Source organism: Excalfactoria chinensis, chromosome 6 (assembly GCF_039878825.1).
Source record: "Excalfactoria chinensis isolate bCotChi1 chromosome 6, bCotChi1.hap2, whole genome shotgun sequence".
Classification (NCBI taxonomy): Eukaryota; Metazoa; Chordata; class Aves; order Galliformes; family Phasianidae; genus Excalfactoria; species Excalfactoria chinensis.
Window position 1 is genome coordinate 22343207 of NC_092830.1, and position 21247 is coordinate 22364453.

Below are 21247 nucleotides of genomic sequence, written 5' to 3' on the forward strand. Positions count from 1 at the left end.
TCATCAGTGGTGCGTTTTCCCTGATGGAGGGAAGGCTGAACAGGAGCTAGCTCACATTCTCTTTTGACAGAGCATATGGCTCTGCCCCACTGAAGAAGACAAAGGGCAGGCAATGGGGACCATGCTTCCTGGGTGACAAAAGAACAAGAATATAGCAGCTCTCCAAAAGCCAAATGTGTGAATACAGGGCTAAGATCAAGCTCACACAGCCCAGAACTGGATACCAAGGAGCACTCAAGGAAATCAGCTTATCCAGAGACAAAAACAAATTCCAAACAATTATAGGATTGACACTTGATGATAAGGATTCCCACAAACAATCATTATCGTCATATTAGAATCCATCAGGAACACAATCCTGTAACAGCTTGTGTCAGCACAAGAAAGCATTCACCTCTTATATGTCCTGTCAGTAGACTTTTAGCTATCCAGACTACATCCCTGCAGTGCTGTGAGGGGCCCTTGCTCCTATTGGAAATACCCCAATAATTTTGGTCAGGATGGTATCTCTGATAAAAGCAGTTTTTATTCGCGATTGCAATGGCAGGTGCCCTGCTACCAGAAGTGTGCCTAAGGACACGATATTACCGTTTTTATACCTTGTCTCCCATGCATTTCCCCTCCCCTGTTTCCCCTTTAGTTGGGTACTCCAGGTTACAATTTTGCCCGAGGTTTGCATTTATTAATTACATTCTGACACTTGTTAATTCATGTGCTATCTTGTGCCAGGCAGTCGCCATCCTGCTGTTTGTTTCCAAGATGTCTCGGTACTCTTATCGTATTGATATGTTGATTCCCTTCAAAGCTTCTTCCATTCTGTCCGAGGGACATTTCGTTAAACAAAGAGCCCCGGTGGGAGGCCAGGGAGGCCAGTCCTTCCTGATATCTCTTCCTGATATCTCAAGAACATCTTTAGGCATGTCACGACTCTTCCTTCAGACGGTTAGCGACCGCTGATGCTCCTTACCTAAAGGAGACTTAGATTCGCCTGAATGAAGCGTGTGAGCCTGCTACTACATTCGGGCAGACGTGAACGTACTGAAAAGGTGCCTGCCCTGCCCTGCCCTACGGACCGGAGCTCGGAAGGGATGCGGCTCCAGGTGCCCGGCGCTGGGGGTGGCAGCCGTGCGGAGGGCCCCGCTCGCCTCCGGGCTGTAACGGCTGTCACGGGCGCACGGCGGCGCCCCGGCCGCTGGGCATGCAGGCAGCGGCCCTGCCGCGCTGCCCGGCGCCGCGCAGGCTCCTCCCTTCGCCCCGCACCACGCCGTGACCCGGGCCGGCTGCGGCAGCGTGGGGGGCTGCGCTGCGCTGCGCTGTGCTCCTTTCCGCGGCGCCGGCGGAGCGCAGGAGAGGCCCGGGCCGTCTCCGCTGCCGGGCGCCGTCGCTTTGTCTCCCGCCAGGGTCGGCCACGGGCGTGCGAGACCCGGTTCGGCGGTAAGCAGCCGCCACCTTCCCCGGCCTCCCTCCCTGCCTCCCTCCCGCTGCTTTGCGCCGGTGCTTGCTTCGGGGAAAGAGGTCGCGCCGCGCCGCGCCGTGCCATGCCGTGCCCTTCCGGGGTGCGCTGCCCCATCAGCCCCGCCACCTCCCTTCTGCCCTGCCCTGCCTGCTCTCAGGTGCCGGCAGCCCGCGGGTCACAACCGCCCCGGGCGGAGCCGCGCTCACTGACAGCCTGCCGGGGCCGCCGCCTGTGCCCTGCGGGAGCTGTCAGCCGTCAGCGCCTGGCCCAGCTGCGGAGGAAAGCACAGCTTGTGCCTACACTCCGTTTGTAAATCCTTCCTGTCACCGGCCATGTACCTATGAAATGCTGTCATCGAATCAGAAGGTGAAAGAATATAAAAAAGGAAGAAGTGATGTTACTTGTGCACCCGTAATTGCCTTGTGAGATGCTGCTGCTGTTCTTCATTTTGTACCTGCGTCAAGGTGGTCTCTGTAGGATCTCGGGTATCTCTCAGATGCGCACCAAGCAGTGTAACTTAATGGCTCCACGTTCCCATTTCAGAAGGGTGGTATAAAGTCCCTTTGGGAGAAGTCCATTTACTCTGGAATTCTTTTATTTACTATGCGTGCAGTGCAGAATGCATATCCAAGAAGATCCAAGAAGCCATGGGCATAAGTGGCATACCTGGTGCTGCGTCGTCTGTTCTCACATGAGCAGGTTTTTCCTTGTTGTAGGCTGATGTGATGGAGTGCACAGAGCTGGAGCTTGCGTATGTTGGATGAACTGCCTTAGAGCAGCAGGTCCTAGGAAGTTGTATACAGGCCCGCAACCTTGTGAAGTACTCCTAGAAGGTGGATGCTGCTGGGGCAATGCATTTTTTTTTGTCTCATATATTGCATTTCTATGTGCTCAGGGTACCAATAACTAAACCAAGTGCCACTATTGACAAATCCAGAGGTTCCTAGATAATGGAGAAGTACAAGAAGCATTGTTCCCAAATGCAATACAACACCATAGGGACAAATTGCATGCTTGGTTTTTTCAGTAGTACTCTTAAGATCCTGAAAGAGCAAGGAATTTTACTGCATGGTTTTAGATTTGAAAATAGGAGTCAGTGGCTCGATCAATGAGAATACCAGAAAGGTGTTTCTTGTGGTTCTCTTCATGTGTCTGAATAGATTCTCAATGAGGCCTTAAGGTATTTCCTGGAAGTTGACCACCATGCCAAGGGAAAGTACAGCTCAAGGTGAGGGATGTCATGAAATCCTCAGCACCTCAGGGAATGGCAAATGTGTGAAGACACTGAAGGGAATGCAGTATAATTAATGCTTCATCTGTGTTTGCCCAACTTGTATGCATAGGGTGTTCTCTTTTTCCTGGTCTTATCTGACTCCCGATATTTTATTTCTGTATCAAAGGTTACATTTCCAGTTTGTGTTCTGAATAGCAGGTTGCTGCCTTGTAATGGAAGCCTTTTTCTATATCATTTCAATAAATATCTAACATTGGGATTGCCGTGCCAAAAAACAAACTTTCAGGGCAAAGTTTCAACTAGGAGTGTCTGTCCATGGAAGCATGTGATCTTACCAGTACAGTCCAGATCCTGACTGATCCACATATGGTTTAGTACTGTTCCTGCATGGATATCCTTTGTATAAAAAAGTCAGCATTTTAGATCTTACATGGGTGATGTGATGATACCTCTCAGTGATGCCATGAGTCAGGCACCTGCTCAGACTCATCCTTTGACTGTCACTTCCTACTGGCAGCTCCAGGTGACTCAGTGTTGGACTGAGCTAGGGAGGCAGTGGACTCTGCATAATCATTGGAGAAGGTTCCTGCCTCTTTCAGCATCTCTGGATCACTGTCAGAAGACCTCCAGTGATCTCCAGCTTTTTCCACTGACTAAGAGTAAAGCCTGGATGGGGGGTGGGGAGGAGGTTAATATTATGAGATTCATCTTGAAAGGGCAAGTAATTAATTGGGAAATTACTTTGGTCCAGAGATGGACTGCGCATAGCTTCCCTGGGTGAGCTGCACAGCACTGTGCTTGACTTTCAGACTTTGGATAATCCAGCTGGTTTAAGGGCAGCTGCTCAGTTACATTCAGTGGTGCTACGAGGAGTGTGTCTATTGTTGTCAGCCTTAGAAACTTCCCATCTGCTCATAGCACAAGAGATCCTGCAGCTAGGTTAGAGAAGGAGGTCAAGGACTTCATTATGAAATCATGAAATTCATTATGAAATACTTACAGTATTATCTTAAAATGTTTCTGCAGCATGGTGCTTATACCTGATTAACTGGTGGTTCTTTGTGTTAGTTGACCGCACTCCATTCCATAGGTAATGGCACTACCAGGTTTTTACCTGCATTTTGCTCACTTAAGCATTAGGATGCAAAATAGTCAGAATCTATTGAGCTAATGCTCCAAATTTGTTTTTATTTTATTTTATTTTTCTAGATTTGAGGCCAGAAGACAAGCATGGCACTGTGCAGATAATTTGAAAGACTCCAGGTGGACTGTGAATTTGTGCCAGAAATGTCTGATAAATTTAATTCTCCTTTTTCTTGTCATGTGCATTATGAGCTGTAATAAGTAAGACAATAGGAATTTGTCTGCCAACAGAAGCCAAGATGGATTGTTGCACATGGCAACCCTACTGAACTGTGTCCTTACTAGTAGTTACAGAATTTGGAATTGTTATACAATTAAGTAGCAGATATTGTCAGAAGAACCATTAGCTTCTCTTTGTCTTTGAGACAAGTAGGGCTGCAGGCAGGGAAGCTGTGAATCCTGAGAATTAGGAAGTAATCCTTCTCTCTGTTTCTTGGGAACCTCTGATGTGTCACAGACTGCTGTGCTGATCTTAGCCTCTCATTTGTTTCCCTTGGCAACACAGCTTCTTGTCTTCATGATGTTCAAGGTTAGTTTTATCCACGATGACATGTATTGCAGGTATCTTCTCTCAGTACTTCAGCTGAATCATCAAAGAACAAATCTCATCATAATGGCTATTTCCTTCATTTCTTCCCTCTTCTAGCTTAATATGCCTTGGTACACTCACTTTGGTGGGAGACTTGTGAATTTCCTATATGAAGGATTGGCTTTTGTTTCTCCATGCCTTGTCTAAATTAACCTTGTAATAGGTCATTGGAGAGAAGCCATCCTGCCCTGCCAGCAGCCTGAAAGTGCTACAGATTAAAGGCATTCTGGTGATACTTTGTTACATCAAAAATGGGGAATGGTGTTGCTGGAAAGAGGGAGGAAAGAAGGGATTAAGTTTTGTTTCAACAAGAAGCCATTGCAGAAAAGAACCCTGTTGGCTCGCTGGTCAGTAGTTCACAGGTGCAGGTTTCAGTGTTCAGATTTTCCAGATTGTTTTTCAGGATGTTGCTTTACAAATGGCCAGTATCATTGCAGGTAGAGCACATTAATAAATCTGGTAGCAAGTCTTCACCAACAGCTCAAATGCATGTTGGTTTTTTTGTTTGTTTGTTTTGCTGCAACGCAGGCACTACAGATCTTGACTTCAGAAATCTACTTAAAAATGAAGGAGAAAACACATGAAGGTCAGAGTCCTTTCTGCTCTGAAGCAATGAGAAATGTCTGTAGGTTCTACATTCATGTTTTCTGCAGTGGCAATGTTTGTCCTGAGAGCAATTAATTCCATTTCTTAGTCCACATACTCTTACGCTAAATTTTAAGCATATATCAGCACACAGTCCCGTCCAGTTGCTAGCCTCTAGCATCTAACTTCCATGGGCTGCTTCAGCGTTCTGTGTGCCATATGTTAGAGAGGAACTGAAATAACATTATCCTAAATTAAGATCATGCTAAACTGGAAGAGAATTGAGTGGTGGAATAAACAGTCAGTTTTGAGTGATTGCTCAGGATGGCAGGTAAGGCTTTATTTTGTGAGCTGCCTTTTTGCAGAAGGAGAGCTGAAGAGGTGCATTTCCTGTGGGTAAAGATAAGAGAGTTTGCTCATGGATATGTGTTGAATGGTTTTTATTCCTTACCGTGGACATAAAACATGAATGAATAAAAGGTTTTGCTGTGTTAAATTATGAACATTTACTGAGACAGTCTTTTACAGAGCCCAGCCATAGCTCCTACTATGAAGAGCAGCTTCTCCATTGAGCAAGCTGGGGCGGTCAGCAAGAAGTTCCTTGTGCTTCTCTTCATTGAAAGGCCCTTCTGTTGTTTTGTGTTAGCTGCCTTTTTTTTCTCTGCAAAAGAGAATGATCTTGCTGTGACGTTCAGTGCTTTGTGTTTTTTTCCAGAAGAGACAACTTACTCTATGGGCTGAATCACTTGCTGTGATAGGAAACTGCTGTTTCAGAAAACATGCTGACAGATAAACATGCTGTTTCTTTTTGGAGAGAACCAACAGAAGGCTATTTGCTTTTTAGGCTGTTTTTAGCATATTTTGTATCAAACCCAAGCATGTGTGGAAATGATTATACGTCGTACCAATATGCTTGGTGTTTCAAACAGAGCTTGAATGAGTTAGATGCCTGCTTTTCTAGCCATTTTTTTCCCCCACCAAATTCAGCTGAACATCAACTTCAAAATGCAGAAGTATGAATATTTGCACCATAGGTTACTTGTTGGCATGAAACGGTCCTTTGCCTTCATCTAGCAATGACTGGATGTTCTCTATTTCATGTTTGCTGAGATGATTAAGTTCCATCATGGGAAATTAAAAGGGTTTTTTTTTGCACTTGCTTATTTGACTATTTTAGTGAGAAGTGACCTTCTTGTGGTTTGAGACATCTTTATTTTAGAGTTCTATAACCATCACACTTCATAGAGTAGTAAAACAGCTTTACAGAGTTGTAGCTTCTTTTTGCAGTATTAAAGTAAGCTTTTTTGTAATCATGGTATGAATATAGAGCATTACTTTCAAGAGTATCTTGTAGAAAGGAGGAACCGTGACACATTTTAGCCCTTATATTAGCAAATATCTCCACACCTTGATTGCAACGAACTGAAGCAAAAGATTTTAATGTGCTTTACATTCTACCAAAGTGTCTAACAAAGGGTGAATATTTCTAAAATAATCTACTGTTAAAAACATGCAAAAAGTAAATGATTGCTAATGCCCCAGGCTCCTGTAAGTTTTAGCAGAAGTTTGGCTTGCACATTAAGACGTGCTCCGTAAAGTTTTACTGGTGATCTCTGTAACGAAGCTTTATTTATTGTCAAGCACTGCTGGTGGTAGGGAAGTCAGTGTAATGCACATACATCTCTTGAAATGTAAACAGTATGTTACAGGGAGGCAAAGTGAAAACCAGGGATTAAACTAGTAATATACTGAAGTTCAGCTGTTCATTATTTATAGATCTAAAAGATCATTCAACATCTAAAAATCTCATTTGAAGACACAAGAAAGACAAGCAACCTCAAGCTGGCAGTAAAACCTGGGGCAATTCCATCCTCAAGCTTCTGCAGTCTTCAGTTGGCAGTGGCTCTCCAACCTCCTCTCTGCGCCCAGAGCTGTGTGGCCGCTTCCTCCTCCACAGAGCTTGTGGCTGATGACCTGGCCAGTCTTGTTGGCATGCTACAGTCTCACATGGTCTGGTTGTGAGGTCCATTGGTGTTCCAGAGCCTGTCCGAGGCCTGGGTGTAGTTGGTGTGAGCTCCTTTTGCCCAGACCACGCTGGCTGTGCACAGCCATTGCAGACACAAACCATGTGACTTTGTTAGTTCAGTACTTCACCAGGGCTAATTAGCCTTGCTGTGCAGCCAAGCATACTGCCTGCTGCTATCGCAGGTCATGGTTCTGCAGCTTGCCATCTTAGCTAGGCTCAGGCAAAGGAACTTGCTCTTTTGTGCTCACACTACTTGCTAGAAACTTGTGCAGCATCCTGTGAGAGTGCTGGAGAGTTTATAATGAATTATGCAGTTTTACCTCTCAGAAAACCATGAGTATGTTCTCCACATCTTCTCTTTAAGACTTCTGTCTCGTAAGCCTACTCTTGATACATGTTGATATATTTCATGTAGCTTGATGTTTTAGTATGCTCTATATTAAAGGTGCTCTCTGTTTTTCCTTTGCCTTCCACTTGATTCTGTGCTTTTTAAACTGAACTGAAAGAAAAGTTTTTAATAACATTTTAAACAGTATTTTTCTTTGCACCGACATTTCTTCTTAATCAGACATTACCTAAGTCCATCTAAATTAATTGGAGTGCCTGAAACTGTACAGCAGAAAATTGCATGTTCACTCTTAGACTTTAGAGAGCTTTATGCTTTAATAGATGACAACAGCTCCAAGCTGCTGTTGGCATTTATCCTCCATGCCTGGGGCTGGAATTTGGTTCCCTGTATTAGCATAACTATTTTGTGTTTCTGAATATAAAATCTGTTTCAGTTTCTTGTGTTTCTCTTTGCTGTTGTAAACATGAAATTGTTTCCACAAGACAAGGAGCCATTGATCAGAGCCCCTGAAGCTAAGTTTGAAAAGTGCATTTCCTCTTTCATCTGTTGTGATTCCCCTGCTCACCCATACTCAGTGACCTGGCTGTGCTCAGTGCCTCACTCTCTGCACAGCCACTGCATCCTTTCCGATCACTGGCACAATTTGAGGAAGTGGGAGTTTCTTCTTCTCTTTAAAATACCCAGTGTCATATGTGGGTTTTTGTTCTTATTAATAATGCTTCCTTTGGTTAAAAATGGCTCAAATAACTTCTTCTTTTAGCCTTAGTATTCTTAGAGGCATCCAAGGCGTTCCATGATGCTCCCTTACTAGTTCACGAGATTTTGCCTGGGAGAAACCACAAACTTCTTTAGCAGACTTTTTTGGTAATGATGGAGGAAGAACAAATAGGAAAAATAATAATAATAATAATAAAATTACGTGTTTCTCAACTGCTACCCTAAGATTTTCCCATTTTCCAACCAGCGAGGCTGTGGGATCAGCTGAAAGAAGTGTATAATCCATATCCCATCCCGTGCCCATTTCCTCGCTAGATTTTGGAGAAGGCCCGTGAGGTACGTGGTGCTTGAGAAGCAGTTTTTCCATCAAAGCACAGCCCCAAGTGCCAGAGTTTAAGGAACATCTGAGCAATGCTTTTATCTCAGACACAGGGTTTGCATTTTGGATGGCCCTGTGTAGAGCAGGACTTGATCATTCTTGTGGGAGTGCCAACACAGGATGTTCTACGACTCCATGATTCTGTAATTAAAATGCATGCTTTTTAGAACCAAGGTTTTTTTTTTATTAGTGTTCCCAAGCCAGACAGAGAGTATGAATGCAGAGCATCTTCTTGAAGATGTAACTTGTGCTGAGCATCAAAGCTGCAGGGAAAGAAGGCTGATGTAAATTCTTCATTCTCCAGGCTAGTAGTCCTCCCCTTTCACAGCTTACTAGGGCTGCCATGATCCAGCTAAGTTTGGGTGGAACCAGCCACAGGGAACTATGAGCTTAGTTTTCCTTTAGCCAAGGCTATTTCATTACTGTGGTCCCATGAGGCCTTTCTAAAGACTGTGAATCAGCAATGAATAGGACTCTCCTGCCAAGATGATTGTTTGCACCAGAGCTCCATTTGTATAGAATTAAATCATTTAGAGAACATTTTCCATTGGTGCTACCACCATCCATGGCTAATATTGATATCTTGGGTGTAAAAGCCAAGCTTCATCAGTTGTTTGTTTTTTTTAACGTCCATTGGTGTGTCACAAATTTTGCAAGGGCTTTGAATGCCTTAAATTGAAAAAGATGGTCTTTAAATTAAGTGCACAGATCTGTGACATGCTAGATGACATGAATAAAATTCTTGAAAATGGAAAACACTGCCGTAAAATCAAGCAAGAATAAGTTACTTGAGATTAGGGAATGATACGTAAAAACAGGGTAAGACTCATTCAGTAAGAGTGCCAAATAAGGGATTTTGCAATTAAGCAGGACAATTCAAATCATTTTTAAAGAAAATAAGTTGCTGGTGTGGATTCAATGTCTCCTATAATGTTTCATTATAACATTAGCATTAATGGTTAAAACTGAAGGCTGACCTAACAGGTAGTGGTAGTTCCTGTAAAAACAAGGAAGACCCAAATTCAGAAATTTATGCTTCAGCAGCAGCTGAAAACACGTTAGGATTGCTCTCCTCCAACCCAGGGCCCTCTGGCTTCCAGAGAGGGAAACTCTATGAAAAGATCTGTGCTGAACCTACAGTTTATGCTTAAAATATGAAGTAATATATGTATTGCAACATATGAAGCATTTTGACATTCAGAATCAAGTCTGTTTGGTTTGAGAGCACAGAAGTAAAAGACCACATTAGCAGCTTCACATTTATATTTCCAGTATAGTTTAGATAATTAATTTTCTTCTTTTTTATGACCACAGCATGTCTAAATATTTGTCTTTACTTGTTTAGAACTTCTCAAGGCGTAATTACCGTCAGTCAACTTGTCATATTTCATTATAATTTGAGTGGAGTTGAAGTCAATAAGTTATACAGTTGGAGCACATGGTACTTTATATTGCTGATATGAGTTTGTATGCTGTTTTATTTTTAATTATAGGCTTAGCAGGAAAAAATACAGAAGATTCATGCTGGTTTAAAATATGCTTGTCATGACATATGCACAAAGAAACAGACTCTGTGCTTAGTCTTTGAACTTTTAAGACTTAATGCTTAGAAGATGTTTTTTGGTTTTTTTTTCTTGAGCCTTTTTTAATCCAAGTTGCTGTAAAGATTGTAAAGATAATTTGAAATGTTGTGTTTGAGTCCTCTTTGATAATGCTGTAAGTCAGCTAGTTCACAACTGTTCTGTGAGACCCTGTGCATTCCCTACTTCAAACTTAAGATGCCTGCTAAATTTTAGATTGCTAGTAAGCATGTAAGCACTTGAAACTGAAGTACTGAGTGGATACAGGCATGCAAACTGATGTGACATTTGAATGTATTTCTAACCAGAATGACTTGTCCTGTTTCATTCAGCACCTGACCACAATCAGCCTTATTTCCCCTGGGCTCTGAGGCAGCTGGCTGCAAATACCAAGCACTGGAATAATACTTGAGGCAGACTGTCCTTCGCAGCCAGATGGAGACTCTGGAGAAAAAGAGCGACCTCCTTGGTTTGCAAACGGAGGGCAACATGGAACAACCATTCAGTATTAGTTCCTTGGTATGTATCACAAAGTGATGCTTTAATTGCTTAGCACCTCTTCAAGTAGGCAACAGTTTCCGGGCAGTTTAGCAGCACTGATGTCAGCTGAAAGGGAATCTTCTTGAATTCTGACAGCTTCTCACCTGTTCTTCCTGTTGGTTTCACTGGAATTTTGCTTCCATATTTATGGCCTTTAGGGTTTTTGTTTGTTTCAGTGGTCACAGTTTTAAGGAGTTGAAACAAGCATTTAAAATAGAAAAGGTAAACCTTTTCAGCAGTCTAAGAGGAAACAACTTGCAGTAGCCACTTATTTAACCACTTGGCAGGAAAGTGATTACTACAATAAGCAGCCCTGTTTCTTCTCTAACAGAGTCTGTTCTAGATCCTTAGACTTGAACTGCTTCATCTAAAGCCATAAAACAAACTGTTGTCTGCTCAGGGAAACATACAGCTCTTTGTTAGCTGAGCTGTACCCAGAAGTTGTACACAGTACAGCACAGAAGTGTGTAACAGTGATTTGCGCCTTCAGGCCTTCCATTAGATTACTTCAACAACTGAACAGAGAACATTATCTCATTTTTGAAGATTTCTGAAGAAGACACGCTTTGTGTTGCCTTTGATCATTTCTTTTGGGGTTTAATTACTTTTTTCATAACTTGATTTATGAGATTTTCTTACAGTTTGAAAAAATTAGTGAAAGGATCCTTTCTTATTTGTAATGCAATTGAGAAACATTGGGACACTTTAACAGCTACCAGCAGCATGGAAACTGATACCTATTTTGAAGATTTCATTTGAGTTTCTTGAATGAGATCATTTACTGAGAGTGAAATGCGGTACCTGGTTCTCCTCACTACACTGTTCTTTTTCAGAAAAAACTCGTAGCTATTCCTGACCACACGGATATCTCTGTGACCCCAGAAGAGAGAGTGCGTGCCTTAAGCAAACTTGGCAGCAATATTGCAATCAATGAGGACATCACTCCACGTCGTTACTTCAGATCTGGAGTAGAAATGGAGCGAATGGCATCGATATATATGGAGGAAGGAAATCTGGAGAACGCTTTTGTTTTTTATAACAAGTTCATAACGTAAGAAACAGGTTATAGTAACTGTAGCTACTATTCTAAACTACAGTACTGTAGCTGTAGTTGTAAGTGAAGGGAAATAAAATATTTGCAATGAAAATGGAGCACCCTTTTAGCTTGGGAGAAAAAAAGCTCACTGTTTTCTTGCAGAATAGCTACCTTCTTTTGAGATCTTCAATCTAACTTCAGTCTTTATTATAATGTGTCCTCTACTGTTAGTGGAGTAGCCTTACCTGCCTCCTGACTGCCAAGGTAAATTAACGTGATATAGGGAGGCTGAAGCTTGCAGTACCAGTCTATACCATGAGCACCATTCCCCACAGGTTACTGTGTATAGATCAACATGTTGGTAAAATACAGCATAAGCCTTAACTATCAATGTTTGCATAAGATTTCTGAGACTAATCATTAAGCCCCATGAGCCTCAGCAGATTTTAAAGGAGAAAACATGGCACGATATTTAAAAGGAAAAAAAAACAACATGGAAAAAAAAAAAAAGCTTTTGGCCCCAAAAGGATAAAGCATTTGTTATTGCTTCTTAAAGTAGTAAATGCAAAATCCACAATATACACTCACTGTATGATTGTGTTCCCCATCACAAAAAAAGAAATAAAATTTTAAACGTTCTTCTAGACTTTTTTTTTTTTTTACGAAGAAACCTTCTTCCCTCCCCTTGTTTTCCCAGTATTCGAAAAACTAAACCAAATCTTTCCTCAACTATGTTAAATGCATGCATGTGTCTAGAAAGAACGTCTGGAGGTGAACATAGCATAAATTGCTGGAAAAATGATAGCAGCTGTGAATTCCAAACTTTTCTGCAGCTGAGTGTTGCCATAACTTAGATGTCTGGATGGGTTAACAATGCTTCATTTAGCTGTACAGCTTAATCTGGTAGAAATAGCTGCTTTAATGATAGAGTCTTATTTAAGATTCAGTATTTCAGCTGAGGTGATAGATCAAGATGGCAGAAATAAGATTTAGTAACAGTGGCTGGCGTGGAAGATATTTGCAGGTGCTGAGTGCTAGTTAATCCTTTTCTAACCCAGCCCACTGATAAGGAGAAACAAAATATATTCAGACGTAGAAAATAACCTCCTGTCATTACTCCACATCTCATATCAGGCCATACAAAAGTTTAAGCAATAGTTTAAACAAACAAATGATGTAGGAGTCTGCTCCAAATTATCTAGAATTCAGTGTTTAACAGCTATAACATGTGAAACTGATTTTTCTGCCAAAGAAAAACTAACAGAGATGGCTATCAAGGCAAATATGCATGTTTAATTTTCTAGCTTGTTTGTGGAGAAGCTGCCCAGTCACCGAGACTATCACCAATGTGCAGTACCAGAAAAACAAGTTATTATTAAGGTAGGGTTCCCATTTACTGAACTTTGAGACATGTTTCCCCCATTTCTGTTCTTTCCTATCATTCCTTTTCACCCCACTCCATACGTAGCCCAAGGCAGCCAACAGAGCTTGAAGATCTGATAACTTTCTCTACCAGACGGTTGTATTTTATCTTAGTTTAACCACTTGGTCATTGCTACACATTCCAAAAGGTGAGCAAGACCAACCTCTGAATACGTTGGTAGATTGTTGAAACCCAGGTAAATCTATTTTGGAAAGTTTACTTGATGAAAACACACTAACCTAACTGCATAGTTTCATTCTGATCCTAACTGTATGAATGGCTACTGATTAAAACTCCACTGGAAACAGAGGGAAAGAGAGACACCTTACTGGTGTCTGCACATTATTTGCTTACCAGCTTAAGAATCAAAGAGTATTTTTGCTTAGTTTATTACCAAATATATTTTTACTTGTATTGTTAAGTTTCTATCCATTTTTTCCCCCTCCAACATAGTTTATCATCATCAGATTTCAAATACAGCCTTATAAAGAACTTAAAACATCTGGAGTTACTCACTGAGAATTGTTAGAACAATAATTAGTGTCTTTTTTTCTGCTTTATGCTGCTGTATTTGCGAGGATTTTTCTGCCATCAGAGCTATATAATGCCATATTCAAAGCTAAAATGCTTTGATATTGATTGTTATCCACAACCCGGGATAACATCCCTGCTGAGAAAGGGGAAAGGGCGCTAGTGTATGTTTTCCTCTATTGCATGTAGTTACTTCCCCTCCCTTGCTTACAGCCTCTAAATTATTCCATAGCAGCCTCTGCATCAGCTATAAACACTGACAGTGCTGGTTTTGTTTAAGTTAAGAATCTGCCAGAGCTTTCACAGGACCCACATGTGCAACTGTAGCCTTTCTTTTTTCCCCACATAGAAATGGGCATTTTAAGCTTTATTACTGTACAGGATGCTCCAGAGTAAATGAGTTGATCCCACATGAAACACTGAAAGTTGGCCCCGGCTTTATTTATAAAAATATGTCTACTTAAAAAGAAAAAAAAGTTATGTTAGTCATCACACACCTGTTAAACAGGGGTAACAGACTGCTGGAAAAACAATCTAACAGTCTTTTCATTAGGTAACAAGTAGTCTTATAAAAGCTTCTAGTGATATAAATTAATAGAGCTTATCAATGTGCTATGTAACCGATGTGCGATGTAAGTGTAGTAAGCTGATTTTTCACTGTGTAATTCCTCTTTGCTTTCCTGGGAGAAGAGCAGGTTTTCTTAATTTTTTTTATATGTGTATCACAGATGAGTTTGCTTTTCAGGTGATCCTTTTATAAAGTGAAAAGTTAACTTGCGTGTCTTTCTACCCTACCCAAAGAAACTGAAGGAGGTTGCATTTCCACGGACAGATGAACTGAAGAGAGATCTTTTAAAAAAATATAGCTTAGAATATCAAGAATACATGCAAAACAAAGTAAGTTTTACATGGTTATAAAAATCACTGCTGTATTTTTTTGCATCTATACAACTTTGTAAGAGTAAAGAAATAAAATAGCCACCCTGTACAAACCTAGTCACAGCCAAGAGTGACCTAGAATCTGGTCAGTTGGCTATCTGAAAGTAAGTAGTGCAAGTGTGAGCTTGGAAATAGATGTGCTGTGGTAGCTGCATAATAGTCAAAGAAGTTCAAAACAGATATTTGACATGCTTAGGTTCAGTTTCATAAGGAGGACATTGTTCAGACACTTGCATGATTCTGTAGAAAATGCATATTGGCTTTCAGACCAGAGGGATAGCAGAAATGATATCTAGCGTGTCTGAGGCTGGGGTGGGCATGTACACAGCATTGGGGTTAAGCCCCCCTCAGCACAGGGAGTAATCCAGAGCAAGTTAGGGAAAGAAATAAACAGGAAAAAGTCAACCAACCTGTGCTAACATCACTTGCTGCATTGAAAACTCTAAGGAGTTATATTTGTGTCTCATCTCTTTACCACTGCTGTTCTGAAAACTCCTTTTTTAGTAACCTGATTTAGTGAGGACAGTGATCTCACTACTTAAGTAAAACATAAACCATCACAGGTATGCAGGTTATAAGGTTCATGATGGGACTTCTTTGTTTACAATACTTCATTCTGTATCATACTACTCTGGGGGATAGGGTTGTGTTTGGCACTTCAGCTAACAGCTGCCAGAAGGCTTTTTAAGAAGCGAGTTTTAATATAATATACTTCTAATATTCTTTAATACAGTTAGATTGCTTCTTTTCCCTCCTTTTTATAGCTTATTTTAGCAACCATGTATTTTGTATATGTTTCAGAACAAGTGTAAAACTGAATCTCTGAAGAAACTAGAGCAGCAGAAGCTGATAGAGGCAGAGAAGAAACGAATTGCACATATGCGACAGCAGCAGCTTGAATCAGAACAGTTTCAGTTCTTTGAGGATCAGCTTAAGAAGCAAGAACTGGCTCGAGATCAGAAGATTAAAGAGAGCATGGTTATGTCTGAGCAGATAGATGGAAGTATGCTATCCTGCATTTCTGTACCTGGGAACAGTTCCTCACGTACCACACTACTAGAGAAAAAAGATAAAAGTGGCATATGTGTCTCTACTGGAGATTCACCTCCAGTAAACCGGGCCCTAAAGCCAGCAGCTGCTTTAAGTTCTGTCCAGAGTAAGTGCACATGTTCTGTACTCCTTATCTGCTTCTCTTCTGCTTATAGCAGACCATGTGTTGAATGTGCATGTGATCATGGTTGGACTCAGAAGTCTTTTCCAACCTAATAATTCCATGGTTTGCACACTTTGAGGGCATCTGTAGTGGAATAAGTATGAATAGGTAAATGTACCCACAATGGTTCTACAGTTTCCTCATTTTAAGAAAGATGTTGTGCAGTTCTACAATTTCCATCTGAGCACCAGTAGATGCATCTGGAGATGGAGCCTCAGTGTTTCTATAGCATATAGTCCACTTGAATCTTGAGAACAGAAGCAGAACTTGCAGACTCTTCAGTCATATCTTTCAGAAGCCCTGGCCTGAAAAATGTGATCAACTCCCTGTCACCACAAGAGGCAGGCTATAGCATATCTTATGAGTTGGTAACCTCAGTTCAGCATGATGTGCTTGTAGTGTTGGTGTAATCTCATTTTAGAGATCTGTGATGTGGTGAGATTAATTTCTTAATCTTCAATAATTTCCTCTGTGGATAATGACTTATAGGGAGAGTCACTGCATAGGCTATATATGCATTTTTATCTCTCTCTCTCTCTCTCTCTCTCTCATTTGTTTGCTAGCTCAATTGGCTGAAGCACTCAGAGGTGTAATTTTACCCAGGGATCTCTGTCACAAATTTCTGCTGCTGGCAGAGGCGAATACATTGAGAGGAATAGAGACATGCGGAATTCTCTGTGGAAAACTGGTACAGTTAACTTTCACATTTGTATGGGGAAGACACTCCTCCTTCCACTCTAAGTTACCATCTCAGTGTTTGTTTTACAGACACACAACGAGTTTACTATTACCCATGTAATAGTGCCAAAGCAATCTTCAGGACCAGACTACTGTGACATGGAGAACGTGGAAGAATTATTTGGTATTCAGGACCAGTTTGATCTCCTCACTTTGGGCTGGATACATGTATGTATGTCACATACTCTAGCTTTCCTGTATCAGTTCTGCATAACATGTTTAATCCTGGAAATGTTGAATCAAAGACATAACTGGCAAGATTCAAATGAATTTCTTTGTTTAATTCTAATCATAGTGATGAAAACATGCATTACTGTTCTACCCAGGTAATAAATATCTCTTGATCAGTGAAGCTGAAGCACCCTGTTTATACTAGACGTCCTTCTTTTGCCAGTGCAACCTTTGTTTCTCTCATTTTTGGGATATGTTATTACTTTCTAGTGCCATCTATTTTCCACTGTATTCAAAATCCATTCAAAAAATCTGAGGGTATTGTGTGGTTTAAATTCATTAATTATTTGGATTTCACTCTAGAGATTTTGAACAATAAAATAATTTCCCTCTTATCTTGTACTTCTTTCCACTTTTTTTCCCCAGTAATTGAAAAATGATTTGTGCATCTTCTTGAGATTATATCCCATGAACTGATAAGCCACCCTAACAACCATGAATCTGTACTAATAAGAAAATGCCAACCTGGGGAAGTACCAATGCTTTTACTTGTTAAGAATTATTGTCCCTTGTTGAATGCACATTGTCCTTTACTTTCAAGAAATATTTCACTATACTGAATTTTCCTTCTTTTCATAGACACATCCAACACAAACCGCATTCTTATCCAGTGTTGATCTTCATACTCATTGTTCTTATCAGCTAATGTTACCAGAGGCCATTGCAATTGTTTGTTCACCAAAACATAATGAGTAAGTTCTTATTTTCCTAAGTAATGTGGTGTTATATTTGCCTACTCCTTATCTTAAAACAGGATCAAATACAAACAGCACATGTCAGCTGGGATGAAGAACAGGAGTGAGTGTATCACAAGTTTGTTTTCTTTGATCTATTTAGACTTGCATTCCAGTCAGTCTGTAAGCACAGTATTTTTTCTGGCTTCTTTTTCCTCCTCCATTCCTAGCTCCAGGTTTTAAATTTTGATTTATTTTTATACTCTGTTCAAACAAGTACTAATGACAGGAGCTGTTTCTGTAGACTTCATTGCCAGTGGCCTACCACAGACCTATCTTCATTCCATCTGATGGAGGAAGTGGAAGGGTTAGACATACTTCTGTAGGATGGTGTGAAAGCCTGAGTTTTGGGAATAGGTTGTTAAAGGTCACTCTTTGCCTAACAAGATTCTATTTTCTTATTTCATAAAATACAAGCAGTATGAACCTAGTAAAAATTGAAACTGTAAGAACAAATAAGAAGGTTTATACTGTTAGAGGATGTCCAGAGACACTGTTAGAACTCCATACTCAGAACCTGAGTGGATATTGTCCTGGACAGTCTGCTCAATGTGACTTGGCTTGTGAAGGGAGGTCAGACCAGCTAATCTTCAGAGGTTCCTTTCAATTTCAAAAGCTCTGTGGTTATTGTTCCGTGTGCTTGACATTTCAAGGCCTCATGGTTAACTTTGATATTTAGGCTGCGCATTTCTTGAGACCGTCTTTCTGGCCTTCTGCTTCTGTAGATAACTTCTATGAATCCCATTCTAGTTGGCCAGCTTTTTGTGTGAGCCATTCAGATAGCAGAGCTGTAAATACAGCTGGAATGGTAAGTGCACAAGCACTACACAAGAGTGTCTGCATACCTTCTCCAATCTCTGTAGTCTCATAATCTTCATAGCTTCAGATGGTACCCTGTAACCAACTCTAACCTGTTACTCCTGCCTGTAACATTAATTAATCTGGTGTCATCTTGTAGTTATTAGATTATTACTGTTTCTTGGTGAAAATAAGCATAGTTTAATGTGAGTCCAAGGTATCAGAGGTGACTGAGTACCATCCCATTGTCCTTTTGTTAAATTGTTTGTGTGTGAATTTCTGCACTTGCATTACACAGACATTGCGTAACAGTAGTTTCATATTTGCTTTCCAGTACTGGCATCTTCAGGTTGACTAATGCTGGCATGCTTGAAGTTTCTGCTTGTAAAAAGAAGGGATTTCATCCACATACAAAGGACCCTAGGTTGTTTGATGTAAGTATGTAATCCAGCATGTTTTTGATTGAGTTCCTGCGCATAGTCCTGCAAGCAGAAAATAAACCTGCTGCAGTTTAGCTTCTTCTATCCTAATGACCCTTTGTGCATATGTCACCAACTAAGATAGACATCAGGACTTTACTTAAGCAGTCAGTAGCAGCCATAAGACTTTTGTTATGCTCTGTCATTCAAATAACACCTAACCACAAGAAGCTGCCATGAGTCACCCTGTTTGTTCTACAAAGCAGCAGAACTGCTTCTGACAAGTTCTTTGCAATAATAGGCAAAATACTGTTAGGAATACCAATAGTCAAGATGCATGAAAAAAGTTGACTCACCCAGCATGTAGTGAGGAGCGATGATCAAGGAACATTCCTTCTCAGGAAGCAGCCTTCATCTAGCAAATGATCTCCTGTCTTAGGCTAGCCCTTAAATGAGCCCAGGGGGATCCAGAGCCCATCCCTTCTAGTCAGGAGGGAAGCACAGGTGAATTGCTTGCACCTGTGTTCTCTGGGTCAGCCACCTCCACCCCTTCACCAGGTGATCAATCATCACTTCAGGCCATGACATAACAGCTCCCCTACACACCACTTATTTTCAGCAATAAAAGTCATGCTTTCAATAGGAGTTGTTCCTGAGCTCTCCAGTTTTTAACAACAACAACAAAAAAATTAGCTCATCTCTCCCAGTGTGTCATCCCAACACGGAATTCCAGTTGCTGAACAGTTCATTTTCCATTTTTTTTCTACCTTCTCATTGGCTTTTTTTAGTAACTACTGTTATCTTCTGATGTTTTAGTAGTATAGCATGCTATGTGTATGGCTCAGCAGCACAGTCATTCAGAATTATCAGAAATGTCACTGCTATCTGGAAAAAAAAACAGTCTTTATCTCTGAATACTTAAGATTTTTAAGGGGGCTCAGTTGAAATACAAAACAGTTGATGCCTCTGGCTCAAAATATATAACTAAAAGACTTTAAACATTACTTCTTCGTTGTAGGACTCTGGGAATATCAGTACTACTCAAAACGTAAGAGAGTTTGGGTTCTGTGTTTTGCTTTATTCCTTTACTACTGACTCTAGGGGGACTGAGAAGGTAATCCAAGTCTGAAACAAAATCCTATATCTTTTGTTCTAGATAAACTCTTTTCAGTGGTCCTTTACTGACCTAGTACATGAATGAAGTTACTGGGTACTCAAACTCATAAACCTTAGACACATTGCTGGTATGCTGAATACAAAATATCCTGTCAAATACAATTCTCAAAACATATTCATCCTCCAACAAGAACAGTAAGAGCACAGCATTTCCTTTCCTGGGGGAAAAATATTAGGGGAGCTAATACAGGAAGCTTCCTAAAACCTGAATGGAACAACCCTTATGTGAGTCTGTCTGATTTACAGCAAAACCACTTCTCCACAAATCCAACACATGTTCTTATTTAGTCATGGCTGTGTCAAAAGACACAATCCTAAATGCTTTAAAAAACACCCCCACAAATGTATGGGCAGACACTTCTGCAGGAAGTGAGCAGAGTTCAAGCTTCCCTTGCAGCTGTCCTCCATGCACCTGTTCTAACACCGCACGCAGCTCCTTCCTCCTCCATTTCAGGTATCTGCTGCTGTGATATGCAAAGGATCACACTGTACTACTCTACTGTACACTACACCGTGTCACAACCAAGCATGAAGAAATATCCTCTACAGAAATGTATTTCTTTTCATATATTACAGTTCTTGCTTTATACAGCAGCATACAGCTGTGAAGACATGGTTTGTCTGTGAACAGGCACAGTGGTAGGCAGAGCTAAGGCTGGATATATAGGCAAATTATTAAGCAGACTCAGGAAGAAATAGTTTGAAATATGATACTAATTTACTGAAAATGTATAATGTGAATAATGTATCTTCTTCCACAGCCATGCACCCATGTGGTTGGGAAAGACATAAAGATAATTGTGCTGGATCTGAGGTGATACGGACGGACAGTCGCAATGTTGCTATAAAAGTGGCCAAAAGAGAAAAATGGCTTCCTGTTTTTCTTACGTTTTCAGAAATGACTTTTATATTTATACATTTTAGATTGAATGGTTTGGTATTTATTGCTTTTGCCTGTTTTAGAGTTATTTTGTTGCCCTGGCAAAATGGAATTCAGTGGCGTTACTCCTGAAACTGTAGATGTATCATCTCACTAAGAACAACAATAAAATGAACTTCAAGTAATAGTAACGAAGTTGAAATAAGTAATGCTCCTTTTGTCTTCTGTTATTATTAACTGAGAATTACAGATATTTTTAACAGTGGTTGGCTTTTTAGCTATTTATCTAATTTATCTATTTATAGCTTCCCTGAATTTACATTGTATGTAGCAGAGGCAAACACCAATTCAGATATTTTGTTTTCACTCCTATATATCTCAAGTTTCTGCTAAGTCATTAACAGAAGACATAGTTAAGTCCTTCACCTGAGTGCTGACCCTCATTGCATCCTGGAATAGTAGAGAAGAGTCAGAGTCCTTTGGATAACTGTGTTTTTTCCAGCAACTCTCTAGCGGAAACTCCTATTTAAA

The 21247-nt window shown here is 40.7% G+C and overlaps 1 protein-coding gene across 1 annotated transcript; it reads left to right on the plus strand.

Annotated features, from left to right (window-relative positions):
• Nucleotides 1-1293: 1293 nt before the first annotated feature.
• STAMBPL1 (STAM binding protein like 1) lies at nt 1294-20923 on the plus strand. The gene is made up of 11 exons (XM_072339670.1): nt 1294-1434; nt 10391-10577; nt 11432-11649; nt 12939-13014; nt 14390-14485; nt 15329-15683; nt 16304-16428; nt 16509-16646; nt 17289-17401; nt 18576-18675; nt 20598-20923. Exons 2-11 carry the CDS (start codon nt 10494-10496, stop codon nt 20652-20654), a joined length of 1362 nt encoding a protein of 453 aa, XP_072195771.1. The 5' UTR covers nt 1294-1434; nt 10391-10493; the 3' UTR covers nt 20655-20923.
• The last annotated feature ends 324 nt before the right edge of the window (nt 20924-21247 follow it).